Source organism: Sander vitreus, chromosome 1 (assembly GCF_031162955.1).
Source record: "Sander vitreus isolate 19-12246 chromosome 1, sanVit1, whole genome shotgun sequence".
Classification (NCBI taxonomy): Eukaryota; Metazoa; Chordata; class Actinopteri; order Perciformes; family Percidae; genus Sander; species Sander vitreus.
In genome coordinates, this window is record NC_135855.1 from 24,526,140 (window position 1) to 24,549,114 (window position 22,975).

The 22,975-nt window shown below is 41.5% G+C and overlaps 1 protein-coding gene across 4 annotated transcripts; it reads right to left on the bottom strand.

Annotated features, from left to right (window-relative positions):
- Positions 1-1,540: 1,540 nt before the first annotated feature.
- LOC144517512 (uncharacterized) lies at positions 1,541-20,734 on the bottom strand. 4 transcript variants are annotated; one of them, XM_078249612.1, is made up of 7 exons: positions 20,066-20,734; positions 19,242-19,679; positions 15,361-15,798; positions 6,415-6,792; positions 5,879-6,316; positions 3,503-3,674; positions 1,926-2,014 (listed from the first exon to the last, which is right to left on the bottom strand). In XM_078249612.1, exons 1-6 carry the CDS (start codon positions 20,325-20,327, stop codon positions 3,529-3,531), a joined length of 2,100 nt encoding a protein of 699 aa, XP_078105738.1. In that variant the 5' UTR covers positions 20,328-20,734; the 3' UTR covers positions 1,926-2,014; positions 3,503-3,528. The 4 variants fall into 4 exon arrangements, with proteins under 4 accessions (XP_078105733.1, XP_078105728.1, XP_078105743.1 ...); XM_078249607.1 differs by lacking the exon at positions 3,503-3,674 and having other exon boundaries at positions 1,541-2,014; positions 20,415-20,734; XM_078249602.1 differs by lacking the exon at positions 3,503-3,674 and having other exon boundaries at positions 1,541-2,014.
- Positions 20,735-22,975: the final 2,241 nt, after the last annotated feature.

Here is a 22,975-nt window from a genome sequence, read left to right on the forward strand (position 1 = left end):
GGAGACGGGCTGCCTCCTTGATTCAAAATTGTGACCCAAAACATGACCATAACATTGGTCTTTACCATCTCTATCATAAACCCACACATTAATATTGGTTGGTGGGTGGGGGCTTGCTGTGGCAGCACAGAAGCCGTACCTGAAAAAGTCTAATTCTGGGTACAGAACTCTCCTAATACGCATGCGTTGTACGTGTTTGTACTTAGTGGAGGAAATTAATCTAATAATGGCAACATAAGCCATTCATAGGCACTAGATAGAAGTGATCTTATTTTAAAGTGTTCATTCACGTAAATAAAAAAACAACAAATTAGCCGAGCCCAGCTAATATTGGGCTTTGCATGGCAGCTTCTTTATATTTTGCCTGGAGACCCTCAACCAGTTATCCTGTGCTAAAATGGTACCCTGCCTCAGATTTGCTGTGATACAATTAAGAATATACACCATGTAAGGATAATATAAATATAAATAATAAAATGTATTAAAACTAGGCCAGAATAATTCAAGTTTATACTGTTCTTGAGTGGGTCTGTTGCCCACTTTGATGCTTGGTAATACATCTTTGGTTTTGGTTGTAACTCTTGCATCTGCCTCAGAAACTTCTGCCACAATACCAATACACTGGAGGTTCATTTCATTTCATTTCTGGTGCTCAATGCATCAAAAATTACATGAAAAGTATTTGCAATTTGTATTGCCAATAACAATATCTCAGTTACCCAGAATAAATCTGACCTCACTACCACCTTGTAAGCATTTTCCAACTTCAAAAGAAAAGGTGTCCTTCGTTCTGCCATAAATGAACCCCGATTCCTGAAAAGTTAGTTATGTATTGATTCAGTAAAGAAGTGTACAATGTAATTATCTTAACAATATTCTCTTACAGATCAAATTTTAATGCCATTATCTGCAGTGTGCCTGTAAGGAAGATGATACTCCAGTGGAAGTATAAAAAACATTTTAACCAAAATCAAAACTGCCTCTCTAAATCTTTCCCAACATTGTCTTGCCTAAAAGATCAATGAATGATGCTCTCACAAATGGCCTAATTCAGCACACATCCTCTTACCATCACAGATATCTACAAGAGACTTAACAGGATCACACCACTTGTTAAAGCTGTGGTGTAATTTTGTATAAAAAAGGAAAGAAAAAGCATTAAACTATTATTATTTACTTACATTATTACATTTGTTTGACTGATCATCTCAAGCCCTCACAGTAAAAGAAAATCTCTGATGTGTCAGTTTTTTACTGACATTCCAATTGCATTGGCAAATGTAGATTTTTTGCAACTGATCCTGTCCTGCAGACTTGAGTGAGCAGCAGCACATACATTTTTATGGCCAGTCTCTAACTACTATATTCATTTGAAAATTGCTTGTTGCAGCCATGAGTGAGTGCAGGGTGATGTGGGGAGGGAGAGGTTTGTCCTGGATCACATTTCTATTAATTTGATACCAGAGTGATATCGGGACATCGCACAATGAGACAGGACCAGAGTGGGCAGAAGATGAAGAAAGAAGCAGTGCAACACAGCTGTGACAGAAAACTACTGTCCATTGATTGTTTTACTAAAAGGGGATTTTACATTTTACATCATCATATGTTTGAATTTGTCCCAAAGCATTTATAGAAAATTTGAAATCAGTCATGTCAGGACATGATCAGGAGGCTTGCTGTTCTCTGGACAACAACAAGACATGTTCTTCTCTTTCCTGCTGAAGCTCTTCCCATTTCTTCTGCAGCTGTGTCTTTTCCTTCTGGACCTCTTCTCTCTGTCTACTCAAGTCTTTGGCTTCCTCTAGCTGTGCTTTCTTCAGTGACTCAATCTGCTGCCTCTCTGCAGCTGCCTCCCTGGCATTCACTGCACGCAGACTCTCGAGCAGCTCCCTCTGATGCTCCAGAGCCCGAGCTTCCTCCTTCTGCACTCTCCTCAAAGCTTCTATCAGCTCCCGCTCTCTCCTTAACACATGCTTTTCTCCTTCAGAAGCTCTTGAAACTTTCAATTTTCCTGTAAAAGGGAGGGAAAGAGAAGGCCACGTCTTGTCTCATTAGTGTCACAGTCTTGGATACAGTAGAACCACAAAATGAAAAATAAGTATTTTTTGAAACTTCATATTAATTTGCTTTAAACCTGTATTAGAGTGATCCACTCAACTTACATTAGGTGTTTATGGTTGCTGAGATACCAAATTGCATTCTTAAAATGACAACACAAGTACTTGAGTGGTTGAGTAGATAAGTACTGAAATAGTGTTCGATCGGATAATGTTTTACCTTCATATTTGCTTTTCCAGTTGGAGTATAAAGGAAATTTACAAGGAGAAATATATAACATTACTCCAACTGTATGTTGAAACTCTGACCATGATGATGCATGATTTTGATTAAAAAAAAACAGGGTTGGGTATCTAACCTCAATACTTTTTGGTACAAACCAAAATGTGTCCATAGCAGAGTGTTGAAAACTGTCAAGTACTGAAAGCTGGTGTCAAATTTGTGGTTTACAATCTTTTTTTCTTATTCTTTGATCAGACAGTTCCTAATTTAAATCTGAATTCTGCTAATTCTGTACTGTATTTTGGATTATATGTTAGCTAGGTTTGTGTTTAGACAACTTTTAATATTTGTCTTCTGATAAATGAAGAAATGTGTTAAAAACAACATATTTATATATTTCACTTATTCAGCAAAAAAATGTTTTGGACACTCGGGTGAAGAGAAGGGCGGAGCTGTCAGCCGATCACCATCTGGTGGTGAGTTGGGTCAGGGGGTGGGGGAAGACTCTGGACAGACCTGGTAAGCCCAAACGGGTAGTGTGGGTAAATTGGGAACGTCTGGAGGAGGCCCCTGTCCGACAGACTTTCAACTCACACCTCCAGCGAAGCTTTTCGTGCATCCTTGTGGAGGCTGGGGGCATTGAACCTGAATGGACAATGTTCAAAGTTTCCATTGCTGAAGCTGCGGCGTGGAGCTGTGGTCTTAGGGTCTTAGGTGCCTCAAGGGGCGGTAACCCCTTAGCTATCAGGCTCCTCTCCTGTGGAACCAGCTCCCAGTCTGGGTTCGGGAGACAGACACCGTCACCACCTTTAAGAGTAAACTTAAAACTCTCCTCTTCGATAAAGCTTATAGTTAGGGAGTGAGGAGTTGCAGCGTTCGCCTAGACTGGCGGGGGAAGGTGTGTAGCCACAGTCATGACGCACCGCCTCCCTATCTCGGCTTCTCTTCATAGAAAGCTTACTATATTTAGAGTATGAGGAGTTGCAGCGTTCGCCTAGACCGGCGGGGGTGGGTGTGTATCCACAGTCATGGCGCACACCCACCCTATCTCTGCTTCTCCCCATAGAAAGCTTACATATACTTAGGGAGTAATGAGTTGCAGCGTTAGCCTAGACCGGCGGGGGAAGGTGTGTAGCCACAATCACGGAACACAGCCTCCCTATCTCCCCTTCTCTGCAGCTCTTAGTTATGCGGTTATAGTTCTAGACTACCGGGGTACCTCAAAGCAGCACGGTGGCTCAGTGGTTAGCACTTCTGCCTCACAGCAAGAAGGTTCTGGGTTTGAATCCATGTCGTTCGGGCCTTTCTGTGTGGAGTTTGCATGTTCCCTCCGTGTTTGCATGGGTTTCCTCCGGGTGCTCCAGTTTCTTCCCACCATAAAGACATGCATGCTAGGTTGAAAACAGTTGAAAATTAGCCTGGCTAATATTTACAGAAATGTTGATTAATGTGCATTGTCCTAATCAAATAAACTTACAAACTTAAACTTGGACACACTGAGCTTCTCTCTCCTCTCTCTTTCCATCTGTGTGTATTCGTGTCACAGAAATGCTTGTTACTAACATAGCTCCAGGAGCTTATTCCCCAGAGTCCTTATGTTATTTTTCCGCCCAGCATCATCATCTTGGATCATGATGGCACCTACATCATGGTGGCAGCTGTTGCTGTGGTCCTGCCCTACGCCCTGCTGTGCCCTATTACACCCTGCTACGCACTGCAATGCCCGGCTTCGACTTGCTATGTCCGGCCAACGCCCTGCCACGCCCTGCTGTGCTCTACGACACCATGAACTATTATAACTATTACAATATCGTTATTGTGACTATTATTGCCATTGTTCATCATACCCCCAACCGGCACCGTCAGACACCGCCTACCAAGAGCCTGGGTCTGACTGAGGTTTCTTCCTAAAAGGGAGTTTTTCCTTGCCACTGTCGCACTTACGAATTCATGCATGCTCTTGGGGGGAATCACTGGAATTGTTGGGTCCTTGTAAATTATAGAGTGTGGTCTAGATCTACTCTATCTGTAAAGTGTCCTGAGATAATTCCTGTTTTGATTTGACACTATAAATAAAATTGAATTGAACCCATGAACACCGTGGTGGACACCGGTGGTCAGGGAAGCCGTCCGACTGAAGGAGTCTTTCCGGGATATGTTATCCCAGAGGACTCTGGAGGCAGTTGCACGGGTTCTCGGCAGTAAGTCGGACTCGTTTCAGGTGAGGGTTGGCCTCTGCCAGGGCTGCGCTTTGTCACCAATCCTGTTTGTAGTATTTATGGACAGGATATCGAGGCGTAGTCGGGGTGGGGAGGGGTTGCAGTTTGGTGGGCTGGGGATCTCATCGCTGCTTTTTGCAGATGATGTGGTCCTGATGACATCATCGGCCTGTGACCTTCAGCACTCACTGGATCGGTTCGCAGCCGAGTGTGAAGCGGCTGGGATGAGGATCAGCACCTCTAAATCTGAGGCCATGGTTCTCAGCAGGAAACCGATGGAGTGCCTACTCCAGGTAGGGAATGAGTCCTTACCCCAAGTGAAGGAGTTCAAGTACCTTGGGGTCTTGTTCGCGAGTGAGGGGACAATGGAGCGGGAGATTGGTCGGAGAATCGGCGCAGCAGGGGGGGTATTACATTCAATTTATCGTGCCGTTGTGACGAAAAGAGAGCTGAGCCAGAAGGCAAAGCTCTCAATCTACCGGTCAGTTTTCGTTCCTACCCTCACCTATGGTCATGAAGGCTGGGTCATGACCGAAAGAACGAGATCCAGGGTACAAGCGGCCGAAATGGGTTTCCTCAGGACAGTGGCTGGGATCTCCCTTAGAGATAGGGTGAGAAGCTCAGTCATTCGTGAGGAGCTCGGAGTAGAGCCGCTGCTCCTTTGCGTCGAAAGGAGCCAGTTGAGGTGGTTCGGGCATCTGGTAAGGATGCCCCCTGGGCGCCTCCCTAGGGAGGTGTTCCAGGCACGTCCAGCTGGGAGGAGGCCTCGGGGAAGACCCAGGACTAGGTGGAGGGATTATATCTCCAACCTGGCCTGGGAGCTGCTCCCCCCACGACCCGACACCGGATAAGCGGACGAAGATGTATGGATACTATAGTCTGTCATAAAAAGTTATAAAAAGTCATAGTATAGTATGTCATAAAAAGTCATAGTACAGTATGCCATAAAAAGTCATAGTATAGTATGTCCTATAAAATGTCATAAAAATGTCTTAGGTAGAGTGTGTCATGAGAAAAGTAAAATAAAAAGTCATAGTATAGTATGTCATAAAATATCAAAAATGTCTTAGGTATAGTGTGTCATAATAAAAGTCAAATAAAAAGTCATGGTATAGTGTGTCATAAAAAGTCAAAAAAGTCATAGTATAGTGTGTCATAAAAAGTCATACTATCGTATGTCCTATACAATGTCATAACGATGTCTTAGGTATAGTGTCATTTCAATCATCAAGTTTGGGGTCCCCTGCTGGAGCTGCTCCCCCTGCGACCTGATACCGGATAAGCGGACGAAGATGGATGGACTTATTCAGCACGATGTCATTGAAAAAGTCAGTATGAATGACATACACAAACAGCTGTGAGATATAAAACATTACCAGAAAACTGTCTCTGCTTCTCTGGCGCCCCAACAGTTTCTGGTGGTGTCGATGTGTCACCATTAGCATTTGAGCCCTGTGATGAGTGGGGTGGTGGTGGGTGCTGCTTGACTGCTACCAGCTGAGAAAAGACCCCCGGGTGTCTCTTTGACAAGTGGCGATGCAGGTTGCTGGTTCTCCTGCCTTCAGAGCACTCTAACTTCTTCATGCAAATGCGGCAACGAGCAGCAGCCAAACTGTCCAGGTACTCGTAATGCCTCCAAACCAAGCTGCGTTTTTTCTGTCTACATTTCACAGGGCGGTCATCACTCGCCTCTTCATGTGTTATTTGTTCTGCTAGACTTCCTTGTGCAGCTTCCAGGATGCCATTAATGGCAGAACTATTATTAGCATCATTCACTGTGGTATGGGTGTCAGAGTCCTCCAGAGCCACTTCCACTAAATAAGAGGAAAACAAAAAAGTTATAATTAGGACTGCAACTAACAATGCATTATTGATTAACATATTAATAAGATTTTTTTTATCGATGTGTCACCGTTAGCGCTTGAGCCCTGTGATGAGTGGGGTGGTGGTGGGTGCTGCTTGACTGCTACCAGCTGAGAAAAGACCCCCGGGTGTCTCTTTGACAAGTGGCGATGCAGGTTGCTGGTACTCCTGCCTTCAGAGCACTCTAACTTCTTCATGCAAATGCAGCAACGAGCAGCAGCCAAACTGTCTAGGTACTCAAAGTGCCTCCAAACCAAGCTGCGTTTTTTCTGTCTACATTTCACAGGGCGGTCATCACTCGCCTCTTCATGTGTTATTTGTTCTGCTAGACTTCCTTGTGCAGCTTCCAGGATGCCATTAATGGCAGAACTATTATCAGCATCATTCACTGTGGTATAGGTGTCAGAGTCCTCCAGAGCCACTTCCACTAAATAAGAGGAAAACAAAAAAAGGTTTTATATATATATATATATATATATATATATATATATATATATATATATATATATATATATATATATATATATATATATACACACACACACACACACACACACACACACACACACACACACACACACATATGACTATGAGATCTTACAACATTAAACATTACACAAGGTGACACCACATCTCTCAGCTTTGTCAGCGAATTTACTACTTTGAATTTACCCTCTGTATGAAATGTCTAATGTAAACGAAGTTGCCTTGCCTTGAATACAATTCATATAACACTTCATATTAGAAAGCATTTTATTGGCACAATAAAAAGCAACTATAATGACTATAATAGAAAACAGAGTTTTAGTGCAAATCTGAAAACAATTTGAAATGAAAACAAAAAGAACAAACAGTAAAACAACTCATCAAAGTTTCAGAGGTAGATGAATAGGTGTGAGTGACGATGGATGACTTGTACCACGTTGTACCTGATGCGGTGTTATCTTGGTCATCATTATCATAACTTCGTCGTCGTCTCACATTCTCGGTCACTTGCACCCCTGGATGATGTGATTTTAAGTGGCGGTGAAGATTGTTTGTTGACCCTGATTTATATGATAAGTTTGATCTGCAAATATTACACTCCGCTTTATCGTCGCCTTTATTGCTGAAGTGCATCCAAATGCTGCTGCGTTTTCGAGTTTGGCCCATTTTGTTTTTCCCAAACACATGGTTACCTCTTGTTCTCATTTATTTCTGTCTACGTTTAGCAAAGGAGAGGGGATCTAGGGCAGGCAGTGAAATTTTGGGCAGAACGATAAAAAGAATGACTCTCACCACGAAGCGTTATGACTCGGTGCTCTATCGTACCAAAAAGAGCCGTTGAAAAAAATTCTCAACCTTTTGCAAGCTGGGCCCCCCCCAAAGCTGGTTCATTGCAGTTGGGCCCCCACCCCCCTTCCCGGCGCCACCCCCACTATACCACCTTGCATAGATAGATAGATAGATAGATAGATAGCCCTAGGCTAGGCTATAATTTTTAGGCCCACACTATTATTATTATTATTATTATTATTATTATCATTATTATCATCAGTAGCGGTAGGTAGGCCTATTATCATTACTAGGCTATTGTTATAAGTGCTTTCGAGTCTCCAAACACCACAAAAGTCTCCAATAACACCAGTAAAAGTCGCTAGTCGCTTTTGACAAAAAAAGTCGCCAGGAGGATGATTTGTTTGTGTGTTAAGCTTGTTTTACAGTTCTGCGGAGGCTCCACGCAGAGCTTTCTCCATAGCCTACGTAAGTGGCCTGATGCTTATACTTGTGTGCTGGTGTGTGTGTCAAGCCGGCATGTGTGTGCGTGTGTGGGGAGTGTGTAAAAAGAGCGAGAGAGAAGTGAGAGAGTGACGGCGATTAGCTTCGGAGCGAGTACCGACTCTAGAGTCATAGTGAGAGAAACAAAGTGTCTCCCCTATTCTTTCTGACCACGGTGGGAAATCTTTAGCAGGAAAAGTTAACCCTCTCCTTGATTTCATGTTGTTTATGGAGAAGGAGAACCAGGAAATGAGTCGGGGGGAAATGCAACGCTACCAAGCCACGACCGAGCAATGCGACGTGTAGTTACATTTTTCGAGAGGTGTACGTCAGGCTACGGCGTAGGGTCCACTGTAGACACAGAGGGGTCTGCGTCTACGCCGGACCCTGCACCATCGATCCTACGCACAACTATAAAAAGGCTTTTATAATAGTCCAACCACTTGCATTTCAACATGGGGGGAATTTTCATGATTTATTTTATTCATTTATTTTTCGGATTTTTTTTTCCCCATCCTCTAGCCTACTCGCGCCCCCCCCGGGAGAGAACCACTGGCGTAGGGTATTTGCTACTGTTCAGCTGTTCACTGACCGTTGGTGGTTGGTAGAGGTAGTTTCCGGTATCCGCGTAAGGATATCCGCCTTGTCGACGGTTTAAAAAAAAATATAATACTCATGTGTATCTTACATAGACTGTGAATAGTCTATGGTATCTTATAATAACGTTACATCCAAGGGAAAAAAAAGAACCCGCCCCAAAATGTCTGTGATATATCTAGCTAGCTAGCTAGCTATGATAACGTTAATCATCACACAGCATTACCTCTGTGGTCCAGATTACGTTGCGCTCATATTCAGCGTTTTATCTGTGAAATTAAGAGATAATGTATTTTCCATTGATTGGTAGTTTCCAAATTATCGGCTTTTAGTGAGCTGTTAAGCTAGTGGCGTTAGGTAACGTTAGCTGTTGTGTTTATTTTGATACACATTGGCCCACAATGCATTGCTAACGTCATATCCGGCCTCTCATGCTGCGTTATTCAGAGCCCGTCCACGGATTAGCTATGTATTAGAAAATAGGCTCGTTCGAGATGAGCCAGGTCTGCGCAGAATCGATCACCGGCGACCGGCATCGACTTCTGTAATGTCAATACAGTAAAAATGGACCTACAACGAAGTTTGTTGACTGCTGGCTACAAGTTAGCAATCAAACACAACAAAGGCTGTCACTTGGATGGCGTTTTGAGCCTACGTTAGCAATCAAACAATCGTAGATAGCTAAAACGTTTTTAAAAATGATTTCCATCTTCTGTTATTGTATGTAAAGAGAAAAGTTTATTATTTTATGGATTTCAGTATGACACGTTATGCCGTAAACCGTTTCAATCTGAGCATGTGCAACTCACGTCTGCACTCGACCAGAACCGTTCTGACTCGACTAACATCGGGTATGACACGTTATGTCGTAAACCGTTTAAATCTGAGCATGTGCGACTCACATCTGCGTTCGACTCACATTGGGCAGTGACAATGCCTCGAGAGAAAAAAGTAAGCGACTCAGAACTTGCCGAAAAGCAGTATATCTGGCCGTACGATGTGTATGACGTCATTGGCATTTTAAAAGGCTTTTTAGAAAGAAAGAAAAATCTAACACCCAGCAGTGTGTATTTTCTTAGCCTCCCCTTTCGAATGCAACATTGAAATTACTAGACAAAAAATTATATCCTGAGAATTGTGGATTTTGAGGGGTATAGCTCCATAGAGTCCCATTCATTCTGCACTGGCCTGTGAGCGCCCCCTATATGGAACTCTGGTGGAACTGCAACCAGTTCAGAAGCCCGAAGTAACGAGGGAGTGGAACTTCTTCCCATATTAGAAATTCTTTGATTTAACTGTCTATGGATCTAACAGCTGATTGGGTCAGAATCGACTCAACATGATGACGTTTTATATAAACTTTTTATAGTTTTTGAATCGGATGGATTTTAACAGCTATTTGTCTGTTTTAAAGGCGTATTCTGTACAAACAACATGTGTGGCTGATAGTGACGTTTAGAAGTCAGAGAGACTAAATCTGTTCAGATTACGGATTATCTACAGTGTGTTGTTAATTAAAATCAGCAACAGATCGCATGTAGTGAATTTTAACAGCTACTATGTCATAATAAAAACAACTGGAGACTTGTGTACAAGCTGATATATGGGTCTGGTAACATTTTATTAAATCGGAATCGGACCATAGACCATAGTGTTTCTGTCACTTCCTGTTCAGCCTGAAGGCTGCTGGAAACGGCTGGAAACTGTCCGACTTGGGAGCGGACTTTTGTCACCGCCCTCTGCTGCTGCCGCCTGCTCTCGTCCACTTTACAGGCGAGGCGCAGTTCATCTCGAACGAGAGGCTTGTAGACGGGCTCTGGTATGTTTTGCGCGTCCGAGTTGGAGAAAAACATGGAATGGCCACCCGGAAAGCTGTTGTTGCGGTAGCACCTTTCATATACTGTGTATGGGTAGCACCCGTTCAATGGGTAGCACTGGCCGAGTTAGCAACGCTAGCCACGTTTAGCAACACCCGTTTGAAACAAGTCTTCATTTAATATTGCACTCACAACAAGACCGATTCCCATACCCACAGGCAGTGATACGGACGCAGTAAGGTATTGCAGTAATACGAGTGATTGAAATCGTCATTTAAACAACCAAAGCGGTCCAAAAACAATGAAAACAATGCATACTTACAAGTCACACAGGGCGCAGCCATCTTGGATTCCGTATCGGAATTCTTGCTCAGTGTCGTCTGAGTAAACCTGTTCGAGTCGTGACTCACGCTGATCTTTCACCCGTGTCTTTAAATTAGCCCATGAGTCGTGAGTAACTCGGATCAGTTGAGTCCTACTACAATTCAATCTAAAATGATAAAAGCGCCACACACAAACCTCTTGCAACATTAGCTTCTACTAGTCCTAGCCATCTTAGCTGCCAAAAGCTTTATAACTTACAATTTCGTAGGCAACCACAAGTCAACTCAAGCGCCTGAGTGAGCAGAGAGACAGTCCGAGACACTTCCCGACCCGCAGACTCAGAGAAACATTGCAAGCTCGCAGACCATGGGAGTCATGACTCCTTACAACTCATGAGCAATGCTCATGAGTCATGATGACTCATAGGTCATCATGACTCATGAGGCCTCGATTCAGTCAGCTGCGTTGTCATGAGTGGATGTGTAGAGCGAGTGAAGTCTCTCCTCGAGTCAGGGTGAAAGCAAATCCACAACAAAAGCCATTCTTTCACTTCTGAAATGACATGCTTATAGGTTATAGCCTAGGTTTGGCGTATAGATGTAGCATAAAAAAAAAAATCTTGAATCTCTCCGTTCCTGTTTCTATGTCTGCATTGAAAGCCTATATATTGCTTAGGCTACACTAAGTTAAGACAATAAATAAACAGTCTGGCTCAAAATGTTTTCTTTCCCATGACTAAATGGCTCTCCTGTGAGCAGCAGCATAAGGTGGCGAGTAGGACTGCGTTTCCTTGGCAATTTAGCAATACTGTCAATTAAGTGACTCGCACAACCCGGATCAGTTTAGTGAGTGACTCAGAATAACCCGAATCCTTAAAAGGAATTTAGTTTGCCAGGCCTAAAAATAGAACGCAGCATCATACTCCAATTTTTGATAAAAGATGATTTAGTTTATAATGAAAATAAAATGTTTTTTTCAGACATTGTTGTAGCTACTTTGTTGCACATTCGGTAAAAGGACAAGGGCATTTTTTTTAAAGTTTGTTTGGGTTGTTATGTCATCCCTTCACATTACTCTGGACACATATTTTCTTATTTGGAGTCATTACAGAGTCAGTACCTCTACATACTGAGAGTGTAACAGCTTTCATCACTCCTGTTTACAGGTGGACTTCAGCAGGGCAGGTCACACATTCTGATGGCTGATAATTGTCATATATGGTGACGACTGAGGTACTGGCTCTGTGATGACTCCAAATAAGAAAATATGTGTCCAGAGTAATGTGAAGGGATGACATAACAACCCAAAACAATATTTTGAAGTTTGACTCCTTAATTAAGCAGTTACAGTGAGGTCACACATTCTGACGGCTGATACTTGTCAGATATGGTGACCTCTGAGGTACTGGCTCTGTGATGACTCAAAATAAGAAAACTTGTCCACATTAGTGTGAAGAGATGAAATAACTACCCCAAACAATATTTTGAAGTTTGACTCCTTAATTAAGCCATTACAATGGGGTCACACATTCTGACAATTTACCCAATGTGCTGATCCATTAAATATTTAGTTCTTTCTTTTCTTAACATATTATTTTTAGGTAGGTTATTACAAATGTAACTTGTGCATGCAGTCACAAAGAAATACATGTTTAGAAACATTTCAGAGAAAATGTACCTTCGTATATTTTATTTACTTTCAGATAAACATATGTTACTATGCCTGAGGTGGAATATGGTCACCAGCGGTTTACTCTTTCTCCTTAGGAAGCAATAACAAATCGCGAATAATCATACAGCTTGCATCCGTGGATGTAATGTATTAATGTTTACGCCGTTTGCGTAGGCCCTCTTCTTCGCCCTCCATTGTCTACCACGCACGAGCAGACGATGTGCAACAGCGCCCTCTGCGGTCACAGTTCCTGATGGGTCACAGCTTTCGGTGCAACACTGGTAAAGTACTCGTTTTACAGAGTGCACGGACCGAAGCTTTGTGACTAGCAAGCACTTTCTTACCGCTGCTGCCGTACAGTGTCTTCCTTCAACAGCTGCAGAAGTAAGCACCCGGCTAAGCTAATTTAGCAAGTGCTAAATGGCTTCCCGTCTCCACCCTTTTCCTCTTGTGGGGGGGGGGAGTGTGTAAAAGCGAGAGAGAGTGACGGCGATTAGCTTCGGAGCGAGTACCGACTCTAGAGTCATAGTGAGAGAAACAAAATGTCTCCCCTGTTCTTTCTGACCACTGTGGGAAATCTTTAGCAGGAAAAGTTAACCCTCTCCTTGATTTCATGTTGATTTCATATGGAGAAGGAAAACCAGGAAATGAGTCAGGGGAAATGCAACGCTACCCAGCCACGGCCAAGCGATGTGCGTCGCTGCAACGTGTAGTAAAATTTTTCGAGAGGTGCACGTCAGGCTACGGCGTAGATGCAGAGGGGTCTGCAGGGGTACGCCGTCTATTCGACGCAGAAGCATAAAACGGCCTTAAGAAGGGAACAGACCAGTCAAATCAAACCAGCACACTTCTTCCATCTTCACCTCCTGTCTCAGCTGTAGGAGCGCTGAGGCCCAATATTATTCAGGATATTCAGCAGTACTCAGATGCAGTGAGTGACTACAACGACCGTAACCTGTTTAACACTTCCTTCTCTTGGTCTTAGCAAGTTAGAGAGGCACACATTTATACTCTCGCGCATGTCAGATCCAGTGGTTCTACTCAACGTAAAAGACCAGTAATGTTTAGGGATGAATGGTGTTCGGGGGTGGATCGTGGCTCCACTCTCTGGATTTAAACATTTGTAATAACTTTATATGCATTGATTGCATGATGCAAAATCTTGTAAAAGCATACATTTACTTCAATGGTTAACACACGTATACAAACCTTTCACACACTTTTAAACTAAATTTAGTAGTCAAATACCCTCAGGCTTTGCATCTAAAACTACTGACAGTTTAAGGTCACTAATCTGTAATTTCTAGGACAAGTCTGTTTCTGCTAATGTAAAATAATGTGATACTTCACCTAAAATCTATAATCTAAGCATCAAATGCTCATCCTGTGGAAACCTGACAGGTGGCTGTTAAAAGGTGGTAGTTTCCTTCTTCAAAGTTAGTTTCAATGGTTGAATAGATTACCATTGGTGAGTTTTCAGTGGGAAAAAAAGGTACCAGTGATGTCAGGACATGATCAGGAGGCTTGCTGTTCTCTGGACAACAACAAGACATGTTCTTCTCTTTCCTGCTGAAGCTCTTCCCATTTCTTCTGCAGCTGTGTCTTTTCCTTCTGGACCTCTTCTCTCTGTCTACTCAAGTCTTTGGCTTCCTCTAGCTGTGCTTTCCTCAGTGACTCAATCTGCTGCCTCTCTGCAGCTGCCTCCCTGGCATTCACTGCACGCAGACTCTCGAGCAGCTCCCTCTGATGCTCCAGAGCCCGAGCTTCCTCCTTCTGCACTCTCCTCAAAGCTTCTATCAGCTCCCGCTCTCTCCTTAACACATGCTTTTCTCCTTCAGAAGCTCTTGAAACTTTCAATTTTCCTGTAAAAGGGAGGGAAAGAGAAGGCCACGTCTTGTCTCATTAGTCTCACAGTCTTGGATACAGTAGAACCACAAAATGAAAAATAAGTATTTTTTGAAACTTCATATTAATTTGCTTTAAACGTGTATTAGAGTAATCCACTCAACTTACATTATGTGATTATGGTTGCTGAGATACCAAATTGCTTTCTTTCTTTCTTTTTTTTTAAGATTAATTTTTGGGCTTTTCCACCTTTAATTGATAGGACAGCTAGGTGAGAAAGTGGAGAGAGAGGGGGGGAAGACATGTAGGAAATCGTCGGCCTCAAACCCTGGACCTCTGCGTCGAGGCATAAGCCTCGAAGTATACTGTATGTGCGCCTGCTCTACCTACAGAGCCAACCCGGCCACCCAAATTGCTTTCTTAAAATGACTGAGAAAATGACAACACAAGTACTTGAGTGGTTGAGTAGATAAGTACTGAAATAGTGTTCGATCGGATGATGTTTTACCTTCATATTTACTTTTCCAGTTGGAGTATAAAGGAAATTTACAAGGAGAAATATATAACATTACTCCAACTGTATGTTGAAACTCTGACTATGATGATGCATGATTTTAATAAAAAACCCAGGGTTGGGTATCTAACCTCAATACGTTTTGGTACAAACCAAAATGTGTCCATAGCAGAGTGTTGAAAACTGTCAAGTACTGAAAGCTGGTGTCAAATTTGTGGTTTACAATCTTTTTTTCTTATTCTTTGATCAGACAGTTCCTAATTTAAATCTGAATTCTGCTAATTCTGTACTGTATTTTGGATTATATGTTAGCTAGGTTTGTGTTTAGACAACATTTAATATTTGTCTTCTGATAAATGAAGAAATGTTAAAAACAACATATTTATATATTTCACTTATTCAGCACGACGTCATTGAAAAAGTCAGTATGAATGACATACACAAACAGCTGTGAGATATAAAACATTACCAGAAAACTGTCTCTGCTTCTCTGGTGTACCAACAGTTTCTGGTGGTGTCGATGTGTCACCGTTAGCGTTTGAGCCCTGTGATGAGTGGGGTGGTGGTGGGTGCTGCTTGACTGCTACCAGCTGAGAAAAGACCCCCGGGTGTCTCTTTGACAAGTGGCGATGCAGGTTGCTGGTGCTGCTGCCTTTAAAGCACTGTAACTTCTTCATGCAAATGCGGCAACGAGCAGCAGCCAAACTGTCTAGGTACTCGTAGTGCCTCCAAACCAAGCTGCGTTTATTCCGTCTACGTTTCACAGGGCGGTCATCACTCGCCTCTTCATGTGTTATTTGTTCTGCTAGACTTCCTTGTGCAGCTTCCAGGATGCCATTAATGGCAGAATTAATATCAGCATCATTCACTGTGGTATAGGTGTCAGAGTCCTCCAGAGCCACTTCCACTAAATAAGAGGAAAACAAAAAAAAAGGTTATATATATATATATATATGTGATCTTACAACATTAAACAAGGTGACACCACATCTCAGCTTTGTCAGCGAATTTACTACTTTGAATTTACCCTCTGTATGAAATGTCTAATGTAAACGAAGTTGCCTTGCCTTGAATACAATTCATGTAACACTTCATATTAGAAAGCATTTTATTGGCACAATAAAAAGCAACTATAATGACTATAATAGAAAACAGAGTTTTAGTGCAAATGAGAAGGATAATCAATTATCAAATCAAAGATTTTTTTTACCTTCATATTTACTTTTCCAGTTGGAGTATAAAGGAAATTTACAAGGAGAAATATATAACATTAGTCCAACTGTATGTTGAAACTCTGACCATGATGATGCATGATTTGATAAAAAAAACAAAACAGGGTTGGGTATCTAACCTCAATACTTTTTGGTACAAACCAAAATGTGTCCATAGCAGAGTGTTGAAAACTGTCAAGTACTGAAAGCTGGTGTCAAATTTGTGGTTTACAATCTTTTTTTTCTTATTCTTTGATCAGACAGTTCCTAATTTAAATCAGAATTCTGCTAATTTTGTACTGTATTTTGGATTATAGGTTAGCTAGTAGGGGTGGAACGGTACATGTATTCGCATTGAACCGAAACGTTACGGGCGTCACGGTTCGGTACATGAATTTACACGGAGAATACACTGTATAAAAATAAATAAAACTTGCAAATTAATTATTGTAATAACGCGTTTCTTTAGGGACACCTAAAGAAGCCCCCCCTTAGCTCTGAAGCTCCCGAGCTCCGCCTACAATACATCCATGCCTACCTACATGTTGAGTCGGTCCAGTGAATCCACACTAGGCCTGGCAAACTCGATTCCTTTTAATGATTCGGTTTATTCTGAGTCACTCACTAAACTGATCCGGGTTGTGCGAGTCACTTGAGTCAGTATTACATCCAAGGCGAGCTTTTGATTTGGATAAAATGCCATGTTTTCATTTAGAATCCTTTAATTTTATTTGGAAAACATTATATCCATAAATGTAAAGGGTCTGAAAGAAAATCGAATATTAATTTAAAAATGACATGAAATTAGATTGTGAAACTTTAATAGGACTGACAAATAAGAAAGCCATCCGGACTCTGAACATTCACAATGACTTACAACCTCTTTAATGTAAATTCCATGTGCCCTTTTTTCATGTATGTATGTATGTATGCATGCATTTAATGTTTTCAATGTGTATCTGTACTTGAATAATAAAGTTTTTTGAAGAAAAAAAAAGTTGTCGGCGAGCTTACGGACTATCTGCTCGCCCTAATTGCATTTTAATATACTACATTTATACACCAAACCTACAGTAGGCCTAGCTAGGCTACATGCAGAACATTGTATGCTATTTCAGAAGTGAAAGAATAGCTTTTGTTGTGGGTTTGCTTTACTCTGAGCTCAAGGAGAGACTTCACTCGCTCGTCTGAATCAGATCCACTCATATAGCTGGCTGATTCGCGCGAGAACTCATGAATCACCAACAACTCATGAATCACGACAACTCATGAATCCCCGACAACTCACGAGCCCTCGTTGACTCGTGAGTTCTCGAGTGAATCCTACGGTCTGCAAGCTTCCGGCTCTGAGTCTGTGGCTCGGGACTGTCTCTCTGCTCACACAGGCGCTTGAGTTGACTTGTGGAGTTGTGGTTGCCTACGAAATTGTAAGTTATAAAGCTTTTTTGCAGCTAAGATGGCTAGGACTAGTAGAAGCTAATGTTGCAAGAGGTTTGTGTGTGGCGCTGTTATCATTTTAGATTGAATTGTTGTAGGACTCAACTGATCCGAGTTAATGATACTAGAGACTCACGATTCGTGAGTCAATTTAAAGACTTGGGTTAAAGATCCGAGTGAATCACGACTCGAACAGGTTTAATCCACACACCATGGGCCACATGAGGCAAACTAGTCCCTTCCAAACCAAACACGGACGTAGCTGTATCCCTTCTTGCCTCGACCACAAATGGCCTTCAGGCCCGTTTGCTTCGCTATTTGCTCCACTGTTAGCTGTTAGCTCCACTGTTAGCGCCGCTGTTTGCTGTTAGCTCGGCTGTTAAGCTAACGCCAAAACTCGTCAACTGCTCTGTGTAACCGAAGCTGCTTTTTTAACATCCCTGCTCTGTGCATTCACATATGAGAGCAGTGCTTGTCTCCCATATCACACTACTAGCTAGCTGATTCTCCAGATGGAGTCTGGAGATGATGTGGGGTACTTACTGTTTACATCTTACTTTATACACTCAGGCTGTTGCAGCTACCTCAGGGGAGAGACTGTATGACACTAGGTTTTGCTTTTCCCTCCATTGTACCAAACCGAACAATGATGTCTGAACCGAGGTATGAACCGAACCGTTAATTCTGTGTACCGCTCCACCCCTATTAGCTAGGTTTGTGTTTAGACAACATTTAATATTTGTCTTCTGATAAATGAAGAAATGTGTTAAAAACAACATATTTATATTAGGGGTCAATCGATTAAAAAATGTAATCTAATTAATTACATACTCTGTGATTAATTAATCGAAATTAATCGCATACATAATTAACGGTGCCTGAACCGATACTTTTTAAGAAAGTAGAAAAAGAAAAGAAAAAAAAAGGGTACTAAACAACAGTTGGTGACATTAAAGAACGGCTTGTTTATTGCTAAGGCCATATGGTCAAAATGAAATGATTTAATAATAATGTATAACAAGAACAATAACTTATTTCAGTAGTAAATTGCTGTTGAACCATCAGATGGGAAAAGGACATATACAATAACTTCAAATGCACCACGAGGCTGTAGTTTACCAGTTTCATTGAACTGTAACTCTGTGTTGTTTCTCCGACGGCAGCTGCAGATTGTTACATCCCGGTGTTGAATCCTCTACAGTAAAACACAGTCAAACTTTACACCGTTTAGCGTTAGCTGTCAGCATTTTAACCGTGTTTAATCCAGCTACTAGCTAGCGGTAGGCTAACGTTAGCTGCTGTCGAGTATAGTGTTAACTAGCGTCATGTGCAGCGGTGTTTGTGTTTCAGAGCAACAGAGAGAAGTGCAGACATATCACTGGCACCAGATTTCGGTAGCCAGGGTTGGCAGGAAGAAGATTTTTATAAGTAAATGTTCCAATTAATAATCCAGTCAGCACATTCTCGTCTCCCTCCTTCATTTTACAGTCCAATGGTGGCTAGAACGGCTCCGGGTCAAACGTCAATATGGAATGGATTAATCTGCGTTATTTTTTTAACGCGTTATTTGTTCTCAGATTAATCGAAATTAACGCGTTATTTTGACAGCCCTAATTTATATATTTCACTTATTCAGCACGACGTTATTGAAAAAGTCAGTATGAATGACATACACAAACAGCTGTGAGATATAAAACATTACCAGAAAACTGTCTCTGCTTCTCTGGTGTACCAACAGTTTCTGGTGGTGTCGATGTGTCACCGTTAGCGCTTGAGCCCTGTGATGAGTGGGGTGGTGGTGGGTGCCGCTTGACTGCTACCAGCTGAGAAAAGACCCCCGGGTGTCTCTTTGACAAGTGGCGATGCAAGTTGCTGGTGCTCCTGTCTTTAAAGCACTGTAACTTCTTCATGCAAATGCGGCAACGAGCAGCAGCCAAACTGTCCAGGTACTCAAAGTGCCTCCAAACCAAGCTGCGTTTTTTCTGTCTACATTTCACAGGGCGGTCATCACTCGCCTCTTCATGTGTTATTTGTTCTGCTAGACTTCCTTGTGCAGCTTCCAGGATGCCATTAATGGCAGAACTATTATTAGCGTCATTCACTGTGGTATGGGTGTCAGAGTCCTCCAGAGCCACTTCCACTAAATAAGAGGAAAACAAAAAAAGGTTTTATATATATATGACTATGTGATCTGCATTGTAAACATTACACAAGGTGACACCACATCTCTCAGCTTTGTCATCGAATTTACTACTTTGAATTTACCCTCTGTATGAAATGTCTAATGTAAACGAAGTTGCCTTGCCTTGAATACAATTCATATAACACTTCATATTAGAAAGCATTTTATTGGCACAATAAAAAGCAACTATAATGACTATAATAGAAAACAGAGTTTTAGTGCAAATCTGAAAACAATTTCAAACAAGATTTTTTTAAAAGAACAAACAGTAAAACAACTCATCAAAGTTTCAGAGGTAGATGAATAGGTGTGAGTGACGATGGATGACTTGTACCACGTTGTACCTGATGCGGTGTTATCTTGGTCATCATTATCATAACTTCGTCGTCGTCTCACATTCTCGGCCACTTGCACCCCTGGATGATGTGATTTTAAGTGGCGGTGAAGATTGTTTGTTGACCCTGATTTATATGATAAGTTTGATCTGCAAATATTACACTCCGCTTTATCGTTGCCTTTATTGCTGAAGTGCATCCAAATGCTGCTGCGTTTTCGAGTTTGGCCCATTTTGTTTTTCCCAACCACATGGTTACCTCTTGTTCTCATTTATTTCTGTCTACGTTTAGCAAAGGAGAGGGGATCTAGGGCAGGCAGTGAAATTTTGGGCAGAACGATAAAAAGAACGACTCTCACCACGAAGCGTTATGACTCGGTGCTCTATCGTACCAAAAAGAGCCGTTGAAAGGAACCGGATCGTTCGCATAGGGTATTTGCTACTGTTCACAGCTGTTCACTGACCGTTGGTGGTTGGTAGAGGTAGTTTCCGGTATCCGCGCAAGGATATCCGCCTCGTCGACAGTTTAACAAAAATATATGTGTATCTTAAATAGACTGTGAATAGTCTATGGTATCTTATAATAACGTTACAGCCAAGAAAAAAAAATAAAACCCCCCAAAATGTCCGTGATATATCTAGCTAGCTAGCTAGCTATGATAACGTTAATCATCACACAGCATTACCTCTGTGGTCCAGATTACGTTCCGCTCATATTCAGCGTTGTATCTGTGAAATTAAGAGATAATGTATTTTCCATTTATTGGTAGTTTCCAAATTATCGGCTTTTAGTAAGCTGTTTAGCTAGTGGCGTTAGGTAACATTATCTGTTGTGTTTATTTTGATACACATTGGCCCACAATGCATTGCTGCCGCCTAACGTCATATCCGGCATCTCATACAATTTTTGATAAAAGATCTAAAAGATAAAAGATCTAGTTTATAATGAAAATAAAATGTTTTTTTCAGACATTGTTATAGCTACTTTGTTGCACATTCGGTAAAAGGACAAGGGCATTTTTTTTTTTAAAGTTTGTTGAATTGTACCACAAAGGAGTATGATACTGTAGTAAGACAGTGTGGTATTCATCTCCTTTGCTTCATTTCATCAAAGGGTCACTGTCCTGTTTCCTGTATTATGAGGTTTACATCTGTAATTACAAGATATAACCACTATGGTATGTTTCACTTGTCCAATTAGAAAATATAATAATCGTACAACTGATATTAATTATAAAACGGCTAACAACATATATCCAAATAATGTAAATGTAGACTTTTTTACAGCTTTTTTGGTCTGCATTTATGGTTGTGCTAGAAAAAAATCAACTCGAATATATCAAGCACCTTACTAATATATTACATTGTGAGAGCTATGTAATCTGATAAATTAATGGTAAACTATAAATCATGGCGATATATTACTAGTCAATGATAGTTTCCAGCAAACCCGCAGTTTGAGAACAGGCACAGTTAAGTTCTTCCATAGACTATATAAAGTACATGAGGAATATATTCGCATAAAAAGTTCAAAGTTATTTCGAGCAAGCATATCCTGTAATTCCCACGACTGCAACATAATGCTCCCATTGAGAAATATATATATATATATATATATATATACACACATATACATACACACACACACAGTGGGGCTCGAAAGTTTGGGCACCCCAGGTAAATTTTTTTTATTAATGTGCATAAAGAAGCCAAGAAAAGATGGAAAAATCTCCAAAAGGCATCAAATGACAGATTAGACATTCTTATAATACGTCAAAAAAAAGTTAGATTTTATTTCCATCATTTACACTTTCAAAATAACAGAAAACAAAAAATGGCGTCTGCAAAAGTTTGGGCACCCTGCAGAGTTAATACCTTGTACTGCCCCCTTTGGCAAGTACCACAGCTTGTAAACGCTTTTTGTAGCCAGCCAAGAGTCTTTCAATTCTTGTTTGAGGTATCTTCGCCCGTTCTTCCTTACAAAAGTCTTCCAGTTCTTTGAGATTTCTGGGCTGTCTGGCACGCACTGCTCTTTTAAGGTCTATCCATAGATTTTTAATTATGTTGAGGTCAGGAGACTGTGAAGGCCATGGCAAAACCTTTAGTTTACGCCTCTTGATGTAATCCACCATGGATTTTGAGGTGTGTTTAGGATCATTATCCATTTGTAGAAGCCATCCTCTCTTTAACTTCAGCTTTTTCACAGATGGCATCAAGTTAGCATCCAAAATTTGCTGAAATTTTATTGAATCCATTTTTCCTTCTACTCGTGAAATGTTCCCTGTGCCACTGGCTGCAATACAACCCCAAAGCATGATTGATCCACCCCCATGCTTAACAGTTGGACAGAGGTTCTTTTCATTAAATTCTGTGCCCTTTCTTCTCCAAACGTGCCTTTGCACATTCCGGCCAAAAAGTTCTATTTTAACCTCATCGGTCCACAGAACTTGTTTCCACAATGCATCAGGCTTCTAACGTCTATATGTTCATTTGCAAACTTCAAACGCTGATTTTTGTGGTGAGGACGTAGAAGAGGTTTTCTTCTGATGACTCTTCCATGAAGACCATATTTGTTCAAGTATCTCTTTATAGTGGAATGGTGTACCACAACTCCAGTGTCTGCCAGATCTTTCTAGATGGATTGTGCAGTCAAACGTGGGTTTTGACTCGCTTTTCTCACAATCCTGTGAGCTGTTCTGATATTTTTCTTGGTCTTCCAGATCTTGCTTTAACTTCCACTGTTCCTGATGACTGCCATTTCTTAATTACATTCCGAACAGAGGATATTGGCATCTGAAAACGCTTTGCTATCTTCTTATAGCCTTCTCCTGCTTTGTGAGCGTCAACTATTTTCAGTTTCAGTTTTCTAGACAACTGCTTAGAAGAACCCATGGTGCTGATTGTTGGGGCAAGGTCAGAT